The 13,889-nt window shown below is 49.8% G+C and overlaps 1 protein-coding gene across 2 annotated transcripts in view; it reads left to right on the top strand.

The window, feature by feature from the left end:
- Nucleotides 1–1,233: 1,233 nt before the first annotated feature.
- KIF3C (kinesin family member 3C) overlaps nt 1,234–13,889 on the top strand; it is a 35,561-nt gene continuing 22,905 nt past the window's right edge. For both annotated transcript variants that reach the window (XM_016209178.2, XM_016209169.2), the window contains exon 1: nt 1,234–3,419. In XM_016209178.2, the coding sequence (XP_016064664.1) occupies nt 1,884–3,419 (1,536 nt within the window). In that variant the 5' untranslated portion in view covers nt 1,234–1,883. The remainder of the gene's footprint in view (nt 3,420–13,889) is intronic.

Genomic DNA, 13,889 nt, shown 5'->3' with positions numbered 1-13,889 from the left:
AGAGTGGAACATGGGTGGGATACTGGCTTTGTCCTTGGACTTGTGGAATTATACTTGATTTGTATTCTAGAGGGGAAAAATATGAAGACCCCCAAAGCAGAACAGCGAGCATAGGCCTGGCCCATCCAAGATGCTCAGGGAAGCAGGAACTATCAGGCAATCCAAGGTCACGTGCATTATTAAGGGCTTGCTTAAAGTAAGTCTTCTCATGGGTGCAATACTTTATGATTCATTTGTTTTATTTCAGCCTCACAGCCACTCCCAGAAGTAGATATTATTTCTTGCCCCCTTTCCAATTTTCTTAAACAGATGAGGAAACTAAGGCTGGGGCAAGGTAAGTGACTGCCCAGAGTCACACAGTTGGATGAAGATCAGAACTGGAACTAGAATCCAAGTTTTGTTTTATGCATGTTATGTCTTTCTGCGATGGAAAGGACATTGGTCAGGGAAGGCTTCACAGAGGAGATGCTCGAACTGCCCATGTATCAGGGCACCAAGTACAGAAAGGTGACAGGGTCCTCTGGGCAGTTTGAAGCAATGAATGTCTGAAACACAAACTCTCCATAGGAGAGTAGCTGGCAGGGAGGCTGGGAAGTTAGGCAAGAGCCAGGAGATGGAGAGCCTTTTATACAATATGGAAAGGTGGTGGAGGGAGGGATGCATGTGGGGAGGTGAGGAGAGAATCAGCTGGAGGCGGTTTCAGGAGACAGAAGAAGACAGAAGTAAACCAGGGTAGGGAGAGGAAAGGATTCAGAATTAGGGTACCTGGAGACACCCTGAAGGGGAGGGGTGACATGTACCTGTCTGCAGACAGAAAGGCAGGCGCATTGGAGAGACAAGGATAGTGGCTGTGGAGGGAGCAAGTGTGGGCAGTGGATCACTCCTCTCCCCCCCACCAGGTAGGCTGAAACCTCAGCAGCCCCTGGGCATTTCGTGCCAGAGGGGGAGGGGCCTCCCCGACGCCAGAGGAGAGCAACAACCTGCCAGATCCGGGTTAACAAAGGCGGGACTACAACTCCCAGCATGCTCGGGCTTAGTGGGGTGACGGCGGGCGGTGGCTGCGCTGCTCCCCGCCCGGTGGGCGCGGGACCTGAGTCGGCGCCGCAGTCGGTCGTTCCGGAGGGGTCTGCGGGGTCCCGGTCGGCCATGCACCCCTTTTCCCCGAGCGCGGGCCGCGGCGGGCTGGCGGCTCCGGGCCCGCGGCCCCGCCCCTTGCCCCACCCCAGCCGGGAGGCTTAGCCGGGGCCGCAGCGCGGCGGCAGCATCACTCTCGCCGCCGCTCCGCCCCATCCCCGTCTGTTTTTCTCTCATTCTCCGGCGGCGGCGGGGAAGGCGGAGGCAGAGGCGGCGGCGGCAGCGGCAGCGCTGGCTGCAATGAATGATCCCCGAGCTGGGGAGGAGGACTCCAGGTGAGCCTCTGCCCTCAGGAGGGCCGAGACCCCGGCCGCCAGGACCTGCAGCCCCCGCCATGGGTCCCTAGTGGGGGAGGAGGAGGCGGGGACGACAGCTCTGCCGCCCACCCCCATCCCATTTTCCTCTTCCTTTATCTCATTGTTGCCGGAGCTGTTTACAGCCGGGCTCCTCTGCCCCAGCATGGGGCAGGCTCCGGGCACTGCCTTTCGGCCACCACGGCTCCCGCGGCTGCCCGGGGGTTCTGCCTAATTCTCTGTGTCCAACCGGTGCAGCGAGGACCAGAGAGCGGAGGAGGCCCGGACTGCAGCAGCGCCAGGGCCACCTCCCAGCATCCCCACCCTAGGAGGCTGCATGCGGATTGAGGAGCGGCGCCGGGGGGCTGGCCCTGCCCCGCTGATACCGACCTAGGGAGGACCGCAGGACCGCCCAGGCTACGGAGGGGGCAGTGGGGCAGGAAGGACAGAAGCAAGATGGCCAGTAAAACCAAGGCCAGCGAGGCCCTGAAGGTGGTGGCCCGGTGCCGCCCCCTCAGCCGGAAGGAGGAGGCTGCGGGTCACGAGCAAATCCTGACCATGGACGTGAAACTGGGCCAGGTGACCCTGCGGAACCCACGTGCTGCCCTGGGGGAGCTGCCCAAGACCTTCACCTTTGATGCCGTATATGATGCCAGCTCCAAGCAGGCAGACTTGTATGATGAAACTGTGAGGCCCCTGGTAGACTCAGTGCTTCAGGGCTTCAATGGCACGGTGTTTGCCTATGGCCAGACGGGCACCGGTAAGACCTACACCATGCAAGGGACTTGGGTGGAGCCCGAGCTGCGTGGGGTCATCCCTAATGCCTTTGAGCACATTTTCACCCACATCTCACGCTCCCAGAACCAGCAGTACCTGGTCCGGGCCTCCTACCTGGAGATCTACCAGGAGGAGATTCGAGACCTGCTCTCCAAGGAGCCTGGCAAGAGGCTGGAGCTGAAGGAAAATCCAGAGACCGGTGTCTACATCAAGGATCTCTCCTCCTTTGTCACCAAGAATGTCAAGGAGATCGAGCATGTGATGAACCTGGGGAACCAGACCCGGGCAGTGGGCAGCACACACATGAATGAGGTCAGCTCCCGCTCCCACGCCATCTTCGTCATCACTGTGGAGTGCAGCGAGCGTGGCTCAGATGGCCAGGACCACATCCGTGTGGGCAAGCTCAACCTGGTGGACCTGGCTGGTAGTGAGAGGCAGAATAAGGTGGGCCCCAACACAGCTGGAGGGGCTACCACGCAGTCCACAGGTAGTGGCGGCGGTGGAGGGGGCGGTGGTGGTGGAGAGAGGCCTAAGGAAGCCTCCAAAATCAACCTCTCACTGTCTGCCCTGGGCAACGTGATCGCTGCTTTGGCGGGCAACAGGAGCACCCATATTCCCTACCGGGACTCCAAGCTGACCCGGCTGCTCCAGGACTCTCTCGGGGGGAATGCCAAGACCATTATGGTGGCCACACTGGGGCCAGCTTCTCACAGCTATGATGAGAGCCTCTCTACCCTGCGCTTTGCCAACCGGGCCAAAAACATCAAGAACAAGCCCCGGGTGAACGAGGACCCTAAGGACACACTGCTGAGGGAATTCCAGGAGGAGATCGCCCGCCTGAAGGCCCAGCTGGAGAAGAAGGGGATGCTAGGGAAGCGGCTCCGGAGGAAGAGCAGCCGTAGGAAGAAGGCCACGTCCGCCCCAGCCGGCTACCCGGAGGGGCCCGTGATCGAGGCCTGGGTGGCTGAAGAGGAGGACGACAACAACAACAACCACCGGCCACCCCAGCCCATCCTGGAGTCGGCCTTGGACAAGAACATGGAGAATTACCTGCAGGAGCAGAAGGAGCGGCTGGAGGAGGAGAAGGCGGCCATCCAGGATGACCGGAGCCTGGTGAGCGAAGAGAAGCAGAAGCTGCTGGAGGAGAAGGAGAAGATGCTGGAAGACCTGCGGCGTGAGCAGCAAGCCACAGAGCTGCTCGCAGCCAAGTACAAGGTAAGAGCCCCAGAGGAAGCAGGGGCATCCAGAGGTCCCCAGAGGGATCTGAGCTGGCAGGCTTTTCTTTGTGGGTCTGTGAGCTGGCCTGAAGCAAGGTGTCCTTTCCCAGCACCATACACTGCCCTCCTGCCACATACTCCCCTGGAAAAGCCAGGCAAATTCCTGCCTAGCCTCCCAGGAGCACCTAGGAGGACGGATGCACACACACACACAAAGCAGGCAGGCAGTCTCTCAAGCCAATGAGCTTGGGCTGGTCTGACCTGCTGCGTGTCAGTCTCTGCTAAACGCCTGGAATCAGTCAGGTCCATGGGATGGCCAGGCAGGTCCTCAGCCTCATTTGGTTGTGGGTTCTCCCTCTTGCACAGCCCCCTCACCTGTGACCTCCTTCCTCTGCCGCACCTTCAAACCTCACACCATTTTAATTATATCTGACATTTGGATAGCACTTCACAGTTTACAAAATGCCCCACATACATGATCTCATTTGATCCTTACAGTAGCCATCTGGGGAACTGGTTCTTAAATCCCCATTTTACAGGTGAGGAACTAAGGCTCAGAGAAGGGACATGACCAAAGTACCATCTTATGAAGTGGCAGAACTGAGTGGGAACCCTTGGGCCTCATGCTCTTTCAGTTCTTGGATGGCAAGGCGGAACTATGTATGCATTCTGCTCCCTGTAAATGAGGTCCACTGGGCCCTTGCAGGGCAAGCCCCATTACACAGCATCATTAAGAAGGAGATTTGGGGGATCACACAGGGGGTGGAAAGAGCACTGGCTTCTATACTAGAGACCTGGAGTCTAGGCCTAGCTATTCTACAGCTCATTGAAAGATCTTGTGAAGTGGCTTCTTATTTTCCTCAAGCCTCAATTTCTCTTTTTGTAAAATAGAGGGTTGGCCTGAGTGGTTTCTGAGGCTCTTCCAACCTGCTAATTCTTTGACTTGTATTAATCTGAGAAGCAAATCAACTGGCCCTCAAGCCAAGGCCTCATCTCAGTAAGAGCAAATTCTCCATTGCCCTGGGAGATATCAGGCCCGAGTGTCCTTCCTGAGCTGTTCCCATGGGAGCCTCCAGGCCTTAGGTGGGGGCTAGGCTAAGCTAAAGAGGCCCCTACCTGGCCTGCCACTGACCTGCTAGATTTTAGCACTACAGATGCCATAACTCAATGTTCCTGGCCTTTTTAGGTCCCTGGAGCCCTCAACACTGGAGGTTGGAGGAAGGACACAGGGACTCATGAGCTGATCACTTCCAGGGGAGAGCAAAACATTGCTATTTCTTATGCATTTTCAGGAGTGTGGTCTGGGATCAGGGAAGCCCAGCCTGGAAAGGGAGAGCTGGAGCCTCTGGGAGGGTGACAGACAAGCTGGATGCCATTGTCTGTGTTTTGGGATGTGCTGCTGTACCAGGGGCTGTAGCATTGCACATTTAGTATTTAATTCACCTCTGTGAGCTCAGCAAGGGTCATGCTGAGCTGCTTCCTCAAAGAAAGGATCAGGGGCCTGGCACATTTGGGGCCATCCTGGAAGAAGCAGGATGTTAAAGGTAGGATAGTTAGAGTCAACTCTCCCTAGGAGAAAGGGAATCCAGGCAATCTGGTGCATTCCACTGGGAAATCTTACATGGGCAATCTGTCATTTGTTTCACTACCAAGAGCACCCCCACCTGCCATAGCCCTCACTCCCCTTCCCACCCCCGCCTTGTCCTTAAGGCTGAGAGGCAACTGAGGCTAAGAGAGTGCAGAAGCACACTTTAGCCCTGAGGAAATGGGTAAAGGGGCTGGAACAAAGACACCAATCTCCCACTGTTGGTGACTGACTGGCTCCCTCAATAAGATTCTTGGATCTAAGGCAATGTGGGGCACAGGTAATAGGACAGTAAAGAGATCAGGACAGTAAAGATGCCAGAATTCTTGAACCAGAGGCATAGCCCTCAGAACCCTGTCTTAGAGCTGGCATGGGCCTTGGAAAACCGAGGCCAGGACTTCCCCAGAGCCATATAGGTGAGTTAAGGAGAGCTGAACTGTATGTTTGGCCCAGCCTCTTTCCATTACTCTATAATCCTGATGTTACCTATGCTTCTTGATAATCAGAGTAATGCATTTTTATATAACACCTTGACATCTTCATCTCTTACAATCTTCCCAGCAAGCCCCAGAGATGAGTGTTATTTCCATTCCATAGTTAATGAAAACCAAGGCTGGGGAGGTTGAGTGACTGGTGACTTCAGCTGATAAGGGGCGGAGCCAGGACTGGAACCCAGGTTTCTGATTTCCCCAGTCCTGTGTTCTTTCTAAGTCATCACGAAGCCCTCCATGTTTGCTCACTGTGTGACTCAGGGCAAAGGCCTTTCCCTCTCTAGGCCTCAGGTTTCCATTCGCCTAATGAGAAGTCTGACATAGCTCTCTGGGGAGTGGGTGAAATGGTCATTGTGTGCCAGGCTTTCAGATATAAGCAAAGGGGAGGGAAGCCTGGGAAATTCCAGTAGGGGAATGATTCCATATCCTGTGACTTATCGTCAGACCCAGCCCAGGACAGACAGTGACAAGCAAGCCGGGAATGGAGCCTAGTGAGAGGACCTCTTTATAGCCCCTATGTTGGATGTTTCTATGGGGGAAACAATTTGAGGGCTCTTGAGGGATCCACAGGGTAAAGAGGGGAGGAACATGTTAGAGATAATCCCAGGCCTGCCTATTTCACAGGGTTGTGCTGAAGACTAAATGAGATCATTAGTGTGAGGGCATTTGAAATATGTTGAAAGCACCAAATAAATTGAGGGCATTAGCAGCCCCGGGTGGCTTCTGTCTGCCAAGCAGGGGTCCAGTGATCTCCAGGACTGACATCTTTGTTGTTGGCTTAACTCCTTCCTTCCTGTGCCATCCCAGTTGCTTTGCCATAACCCTGAAGCCCTGGGAGCAGAGCCAGGCAAGACAGATTGAGGAGACCAGAGGCGAGACCAGATCAGAAGGCAAGAGCCCAGGTCCCTTCTGGAAATGAGCTGAGCAGGTTCCCACTTTCTGAGTGATGGCATCAACTCCCCTTCTTGCCTCCCCCCATTACCTTCTTTCACTTCACATTACCCTCTGGGGGCAGCTAAGCAGTAACTGATGCGACCCAGTGCCCTCATTCATTCTCTTTGACTCATCTAACAGTCTGCCTTGCCTGCTTTTCCTGCCTGCCACCTCCAGGGTTCCCGTTCTCTTTGCTGTCCCCTCAGTGTGTACAAACACCAAGCCTGTCTCCCTAGAGTCTCCTTTCATCTCTCCTTTTATATTTACAGTGGGCCTCAGGGGATGTTAAGCTGTGCAGATGTGTGAGAGTTTGTGATTGTGATCAGTGCCGTTTACCATCCATCATTAGCCATCCATATTTATGTATTTATGTATATCGTCTGCAGGGGGGGGGGGCGGGGGGGGCGTGCTGGATAGCCGACTAGGCCTGTGAGGGAGGAGAGTAGTCAAAGTCCCAGACAGACCTGCACTGAGGTTCGCTCTGCACAGTAAAAATGCAAATGTTTGTGGACAGTTCCCCTACTGCAGTGACTCCTGTTGGATGCAGGTAGGTTGGGAGAAGGCCTACCTTACTCAGATTTAATTGTGCAAGAATATTCTTTTAAATGACTTTTAATTTTAAACCAGTCTTGAGGGATTGGACAGACAATTTCTAATACCCTGATTCTAGATACTTTGAGGGAAAGGAGGGTGTTTGGGGGAGGCAAGGGCTATAGATGACACAAAATGCAGACTCAAACTGAAGAGAGTGGAAGAGGTAGAAACAGCAACACTGCTTGTTGATCCCAAGTAAGGAGACCTGGAGGGAGAACAGGGGGTCTTGGCTAGAGCCCAACTCTCTCTGTGGTGGGTGTGGAAGGGACCCTGCAGCCCAGAAGTCAGAGGGATGAGGTCACTGCAGGGAACACAAACTGATTGACTTTTTATCTCCTTTTTATCTCCTTTCCTCCCACCTTTCAGGATCGGAATTAACCATAAATGGGTATGTAAGCGAGGGAGTTTTAAACCTTAGAAACAACAGTAATAGCAACAATAATCCCACTTACCTAACATTTGCTAGGTGCCAAACACTATACTATATGTTATATATAGATTGTCTCATTTAATCCCCACAAGCACCTTCCAAGAAAGGTCTTGTGACTGTTTCCACTTCCTAGATGAGAAAACTGAGACTCATTAAGGTTCAATAACTTGCCCAAGACCTCATGGTTTGTATATGGCACTTCTAGTTGAGCCCAGGTTGGTTTGACACAAAATTTTATCTTCTTTTATGCTTAAGGAATTAGGAATATCAGGCTGGGAACTAGTTGTTGGGAAGGTGGTGAAAAATGACAGGAGCTGATGTAGACATGTTAAATTTGAGGTAGCAAAATCCAGTGGACAGCTGATGATACATCAGTGGAGTTTAGGAGCAAGCACAAGACTGGAAATAGAGATTGGGGGCTCATCTTTAGAAGAACAGGGCTTGAAAGAGACCTATGTTAACATTCTCTCCCTCTATGTAAGTGACTCCCAAATTGAGGTCTCCTGTCCTGGTCTCTCTGCTGACCTTATTTTTTGGAGTGCTATATTCAGAGCACAGGCATCAGAGTCAAGCAGGCCTGAGTTTAGTGACTTATTAGTTCTGAGACCTCAGTTTCTTCATCTATAAAATGGGATAATACTAATACCTATGTCATAGTGCTATTGAAAGCATTAAATGAGATAATTGGTGTTAAAGCACTTTGCATAGTTCCTGGCATGTAAGTGTTCATTAGTGTTATCTACAACTACCTAATGAATGTTTTCACTTGGCCACCTTCTTCATATGTCAGACACATCGCATTTTAGTTTGGCATTCAAGGCCTACCAGAGTCTGACTACAATATATCTCTTCAACCTTCCTGCCCAAGTGAGCTACTCCAATAGGAGAACCTCACAGCCAACTGGTCTACCCCTATCCTTTGACTGTAACGTGCCTTACTGCCCTTCTGCTGATTGCACTGTTTTTGTATCCTTGGTGATCAGGGAATTATGGGAGTAGATTCAGCTCCATATAAAGAACTTTTTAACAGAATTGTGCTGTTTAACAGAATTGGGCTCCCCTCTCTGGAAGTGTTCAAGGAGAAACTGAATGTCAGAGGTGCTCTAAAGGGATTCGTGTATCAGAAAAGCCATTGAGCTGGATGATTGCCAGAGTTCTCTCATCTTAAAAGTCCTTCATCGTGAAGATAACATTTTCTAGAGTAAAACATAAAATGTTTCATTGTTTTGAAAATTAAAATTAGAGGGTTTACATTTTATGTATGAATTCAACCAATAATAAAAGATATTTTCTCAGCTTTCTATCGTGGCCAGTTAGAGAAAGACAACGCGAAGAAGAGAAGAAAATGAGGGGAAAGACAGGAAAGAAATGGGAGGGAGGCAGTGAAGAAGGGAGACAGAAATGGAGTCAGAGAGTCTAAGAGAAAGGAGAGAGTGGGTAAAGAGGTGCACAGTAGGGTTACTGGGGAGAAGAAACCCCAATTGGGAGAGACCCTACTGTAGAGGAGAGAGTTAAATATCCCATGTCGTTCCACTGCCCTGATCTTGATATTATTCTCCAAATAGGGCTGTACCCAGTTTCCAGAGACTCCCCAATAATATAGAGGGCATCTAATTTTCCCAAGCTGGTCTGGTTCTATCTGCATGTCCCCAAGGATACCAGCCCCATGCTAGACACTGTGAATTTTATGGGGCTGGGTGATCAGGGACTGTGTGCACCCCTACCCCATTGCAGTCACTCACCATCCTTGAGAGAAGCTTCATGATAATAAGTGATTGGTGCCCCAAGCTGGGTCTGGGATCTGGGTCAGAGTCCATGGCCTCTTGGCATCGATGGAAGCAGTGACCTATATTCCTTCCTATCCGTGGTGGTGTGATCAGTTAACAGAATTGTAAGCTGGGGGCATTTTGTAGAGATTCAGCCAGCAGGAGGTATATAAAACTAATACATTTCCATAGAGGTTCTGGGCTTCAAGTTATGGGGAAGCTCAGTAGGCCTTTTGGTCGAGTGTTAGGTTTTTCTTGATGTGTGTTGGCTGGAGGAGTTTATTATCATATTGCCCTTAGTCATTTTCAGCCAACGGATTGCACGAGATTGGATAAAGTATCTGTGATAATGTTTTCATTGTACACAGGACTAGGAGGAAGGGCCTGGAATTCAGCTATAGAAGGGCACCCCTGCGGGCCTGGCCAGCCTGGGGCACTTCTGAGAGCTGCTGAACCAGGTGGCCTGTGTGAATGGATAAGAGAATGGTTCTTCCCACAGATCCTCAGCCTTGCAGGCAGTGCAAGGCAGATCCCTGTGCTCATAGCTTGTAGGGCACCTGCACTTGTGGTTTGATGTATCTAGAGGGAGTCATTGATCGAGCCCACAACCCGGGTATGTGCCCTGACCGGGAACCGCACCCCGATCACCTGGATCCTAGGTCGATGCTCAACCACTGAGCCACGCCCGGCTGGGCTGATGTATCTAGAATTTTTAATATCCAGAGACATTTCTGGGCATTAACTCCTGGTCAGACTAAAGAATTACTTTCTAATTGTCTCCCTTTCCTCCCAGACGTACTTAACAGAAGGAGTACCAGGCCCTGTGTTAAAGTGTTTCTATAGCACTAGGTAATTCAGGCTTTCTCCTCGAGGTGGGCCAGCAGAATAATAATAACAACAGTAGTTATAATAATGATAGCTACGATTTCTTTAGTGCATGTTGAAGGCCAAGCACTCTGTTCTGTTATGTGCATTGTTTTCTTCAATCCTCATAATAGTACATGAAGTAGTACTATTTTAATCTCCATGTGACAAATGAGAACACTGAGGCACATTAAGAAAAGAACAACCCACATCACATGCCTAGGAAGTGTTGGGGCCAGAATATGGGCCTATGCCAAAAGCCTATGGTCTTAACATCCACACTGTACTACCAACTCAGAAAGGAAGGATTTGTGCCAAATCCCTGGCTAATAGGCCCCAATGGGAGCTCTTGCCTACCTTATCTGTTTTTCTGTATGATGCAAGCCCCCAGCCTCTGACCTCAGCCGAGCGCCACTCATTCCTATAACCAACAAATCTTTTGGAGTACCCAGGGCCAATAACATAAATCAGTAGATATAGTTAACTTTGTTTTTATTTTTTTAATGACATCTTTTAATTTATTTTTTAATCCTCACCTGAGGATATTTTTTCCATTACTTTTCAGAGAGTGGAAGGGGGGGAAAGAGAGAAAGAGAGAGAGGGAGAGAGAGAGAAGGAGAGAAACATCGATGTGAGAGAGACACATCAATTTGTTGCCTCACACACGCCCTGACTGGAGCTGGGGATTGAGCCTGCAACCAAGGTACATGCACTTTGCCAGAATCAACCCCGGGACCCTTCAGTCCATGGGCCGATGCTCTAAAGACTGAGCCAAACTGGCTAGGGCTAGTTAACTTTGTTTTTAAATTAAAGTTTCTGGAAGAAATCACAGGAACTCACTAATAGTAGTTATCTCTAAGGATTTCAGTAGGGAGGGATACTTTTATATTTTACTTTATATCTTTTTTTACTTTTACTTTTTTTATGACAAGCATATATTACTTTGTTAATTAAACAAAAAACTGATCTAAATGTTTTAAGAGAGAAAACGTAAAAACAAATGTGTTCACACCTGATTGGAAGATTGGCTTAAAGGTAATGAATAATTGAGGGAAATCCAGAGTTGATAATAATACTCAACGATACCCAGTAATTGGTAATCCTGTGGCCTTGAACAAGTTAGTGCCCCTCCCAGGGACTGTAAAAAATAATCAATAGAGCGTGGCTGGTAAGGTTTCGCAGTTGAGCATCGACCTATGATCCAGGAGATCGGGTTTGATTCCCATTCAGGGCACATGCCCGGGTTGCTGGCTCCATCTCTGGCAGGGGATGTGCAGGAGACAGCTGATCAATGACACTCGTTCATCATTGATGTTTCTATCTCTCCCTTCCTCTCTCTGAAATCAATAAAAATATATTTAAAAAAATAATAATCAATAGATGTTTCCTTGCTTTCTGCACCATTTGCTGATTCACCTTGGAAGCAGTGTGTCAGGAGCCCAGGATTTTGAGATCTGCCTGAATGAGAGGCAGTGAGGGCTGGAGGAGTCACTGAGCATCTTCTGCCAGCTGGAGGCTGTATGAGCCACGACTACCCACCTAAGCCCTCTGGACCCTGTAAAATGCTGAGTCTGTACTTTGTGCATCCTTGAGTCTCATCCAGTTCTGACACTGTAGCTTTGTATTGTCTGACTGGACTTGCATCCCCGGTGCTGAAGCAAAACCCTCTAGAATGCCACAAGTAAGCAGGGGTATTAGGGGAGAAAGATGAAGGTCAGGACTGAAGTAGAGGGGCTGGCTTTTTTCTTCCTGCTTTTCTCCAAGGTGACCTGAAGCACTCTGGGCATCCACACCCTGCCTGTCCAGTATGAGGCTGGAGTAGAGTCCAGCTCACTGCACTCTCCAGCCCTTGTTTCCTGATTTCTAACTCTTCTGTCTTCTTGATGAGAGAATGCTTAGCATTTGAAAGACCAATCATTGTTGTCTTCTGAGCCATCCAAGGAGTCTCTAGGCAGGAAATTCAGCCTTAGTCTCCTGATTTGTGTCCAATCCCAGGGCAGAGAATCACGGAAAATAACACTGTTCTTCCCTTCACCATTGTCTCTTTCATTTCTTCTTCCCTTATTGCTGGCTTCTCAAGTTTCACAACCAGGAAGCCACCAAAGGAGAAATAGGTCTGTGATAGCAGGATTAGCTGTATTTCCTAAGAGACTTGCACTAATTGTTTTGTTTTGTTTTGCTCTTTGTGATGAGTGATGTGTAAATGTCAATCAGATACTGAAACAGCAAGTAACCACTGATGTTTGATTACTTTATCGTTTACTAAGTACTTTCACCCTTCTCACCCAAAGCCTGCAAGGTAGTGCGGGTTCTCCCCATATTACAGACGAGAAAACTGAAGTTCAGGGGCTAATGCCTTAGATTTTGTAGCAAACAGGGTGGCAGAGTGTGACCAGGACACAGGCTGTCTTGGCCAACACTCTTTATGTCCTTTCATAATGGAAAGGTGCTCTGAGCTTTTCTGATGGTTCCTGAGTTGGCAAAGGTGCAAATATCAGATGCTGCTTCTCTCCAAGGCACCTTCCTGCTTGAACCTGGGAGAAAGCTGTGGAAGAAGGAAAAGGGCACTGGATGTAGAATTAGGAGGCTGGTGTTCAAATATCACTTCTACCATTTATTAGCACCTTAACCTTGAGCAGGTCACTTCACCTGTCTGAACCTGAGTTTTTTATGTCAGGTGGGGATCATACTCGTTATCTCAAGGTTTTATTGACGATTAAATAGGATGATTAATGTAAAAGGGACCTAGCCCAGTTGCAGGCACATGGCAAGGTACATCTGAGATTCCTGTCTCCTGTAAAATGTCATAGATTAGCTAGCTGGCAGTGGCAGGGCAGAGCCCCTTTGGCTTCTCTGTCCTTGTAAAATTATACTTGATGGTATCTTCTCGGAAGAGTGGCTGGCTGGGCCTGGCTGTCTCCATTCTGGCTTTCTGGATCAGCACTTAATGAGTACTGTGGTCTCCTTTTTCTGCCTTCTGGTTTTATACTCCAGTTACTTCTGGAATAGGAAGAGGTGGGCCTCTGAATATCCCACACTATGTCTGCCAGCGGACATGGTCCCTATGGTGATGTTGGCTGTTAATTGTCATAGCAACTGACCCGCCTCTAACACCTGGAATCAAGACTCTGATCAAATTGGGAAATTATCTGGAACGTACATAGTTAATAAGGAGCAAATACACTGAAAGATTCCTTGATTATGAACTCTGGGCTTAGAATACTCCATATCTGGGCCTCAGTTTCCTCATCAGTAAAGCCAGGGGGGTTGGGGTTGATGATTCCCTGACGTCAGCTCAGTTTGCCTGTGATTTGTATCGCTCTTTCCAGAGTCAGACCATGGTGCCCTGGAGCTCCTACCCTGTCTCTTCTGCCCCCACAGCCTCTGCTGGACTTTGAGCTACGCTGGATGTATTTAGAACCAGTAGGACCAAACCCAGCTCTATCCACAATTTTCACCCACCTGTACTACTTTGTCTGAGGAATCACAAAGGCAGCAGTAACTCTGGCAGCTCAGAGCTCCAGAGAACCCTTCCCGGGGACTAGGAAGCCCATATTCCCAGCCCTTCTGCCTAGTGCCCCCCCAGCCTGAAGTGGGCCTAGGCACCGGAGGCATTCATGTCCTTCCCTGCCCTCCATAGGTGATAGTTAAGGACACGGATCTCTGAGGAAAAGGAGTTGGCCACTGGTGTCCTCAAAGAAATAGGGAAAATAAAAAACAAAAGCAAGGGGGAAAAGCCGGTTTCTAAGTAAAGAATTGAAACTTGTGAGTGACATGTTTCAGAGGGGGGGGTGGGGGGTGAAGC

Source organism: Miniopterus natalensis, chromosome 13 (assembly GCF_054644295.1).
Source record: "Miniopterus natalensis isolate mMinNat1 chromosome 13, mMinNat1.hap1, whole genome shotgun sequence".
Taxonomy (NCBI): domain Eukaryota; kingdom Metazoa; phylum Chordata; class Mammalia; order Chiroptera; family Miniopteridae; genus Miniopterus; species Miniopterus natalensis.
The sequence above is the reverse complement of the archived record's forward strand: the minus strand, read 5'-3'. Positions and strand labels throughout refer to the sequence as shown.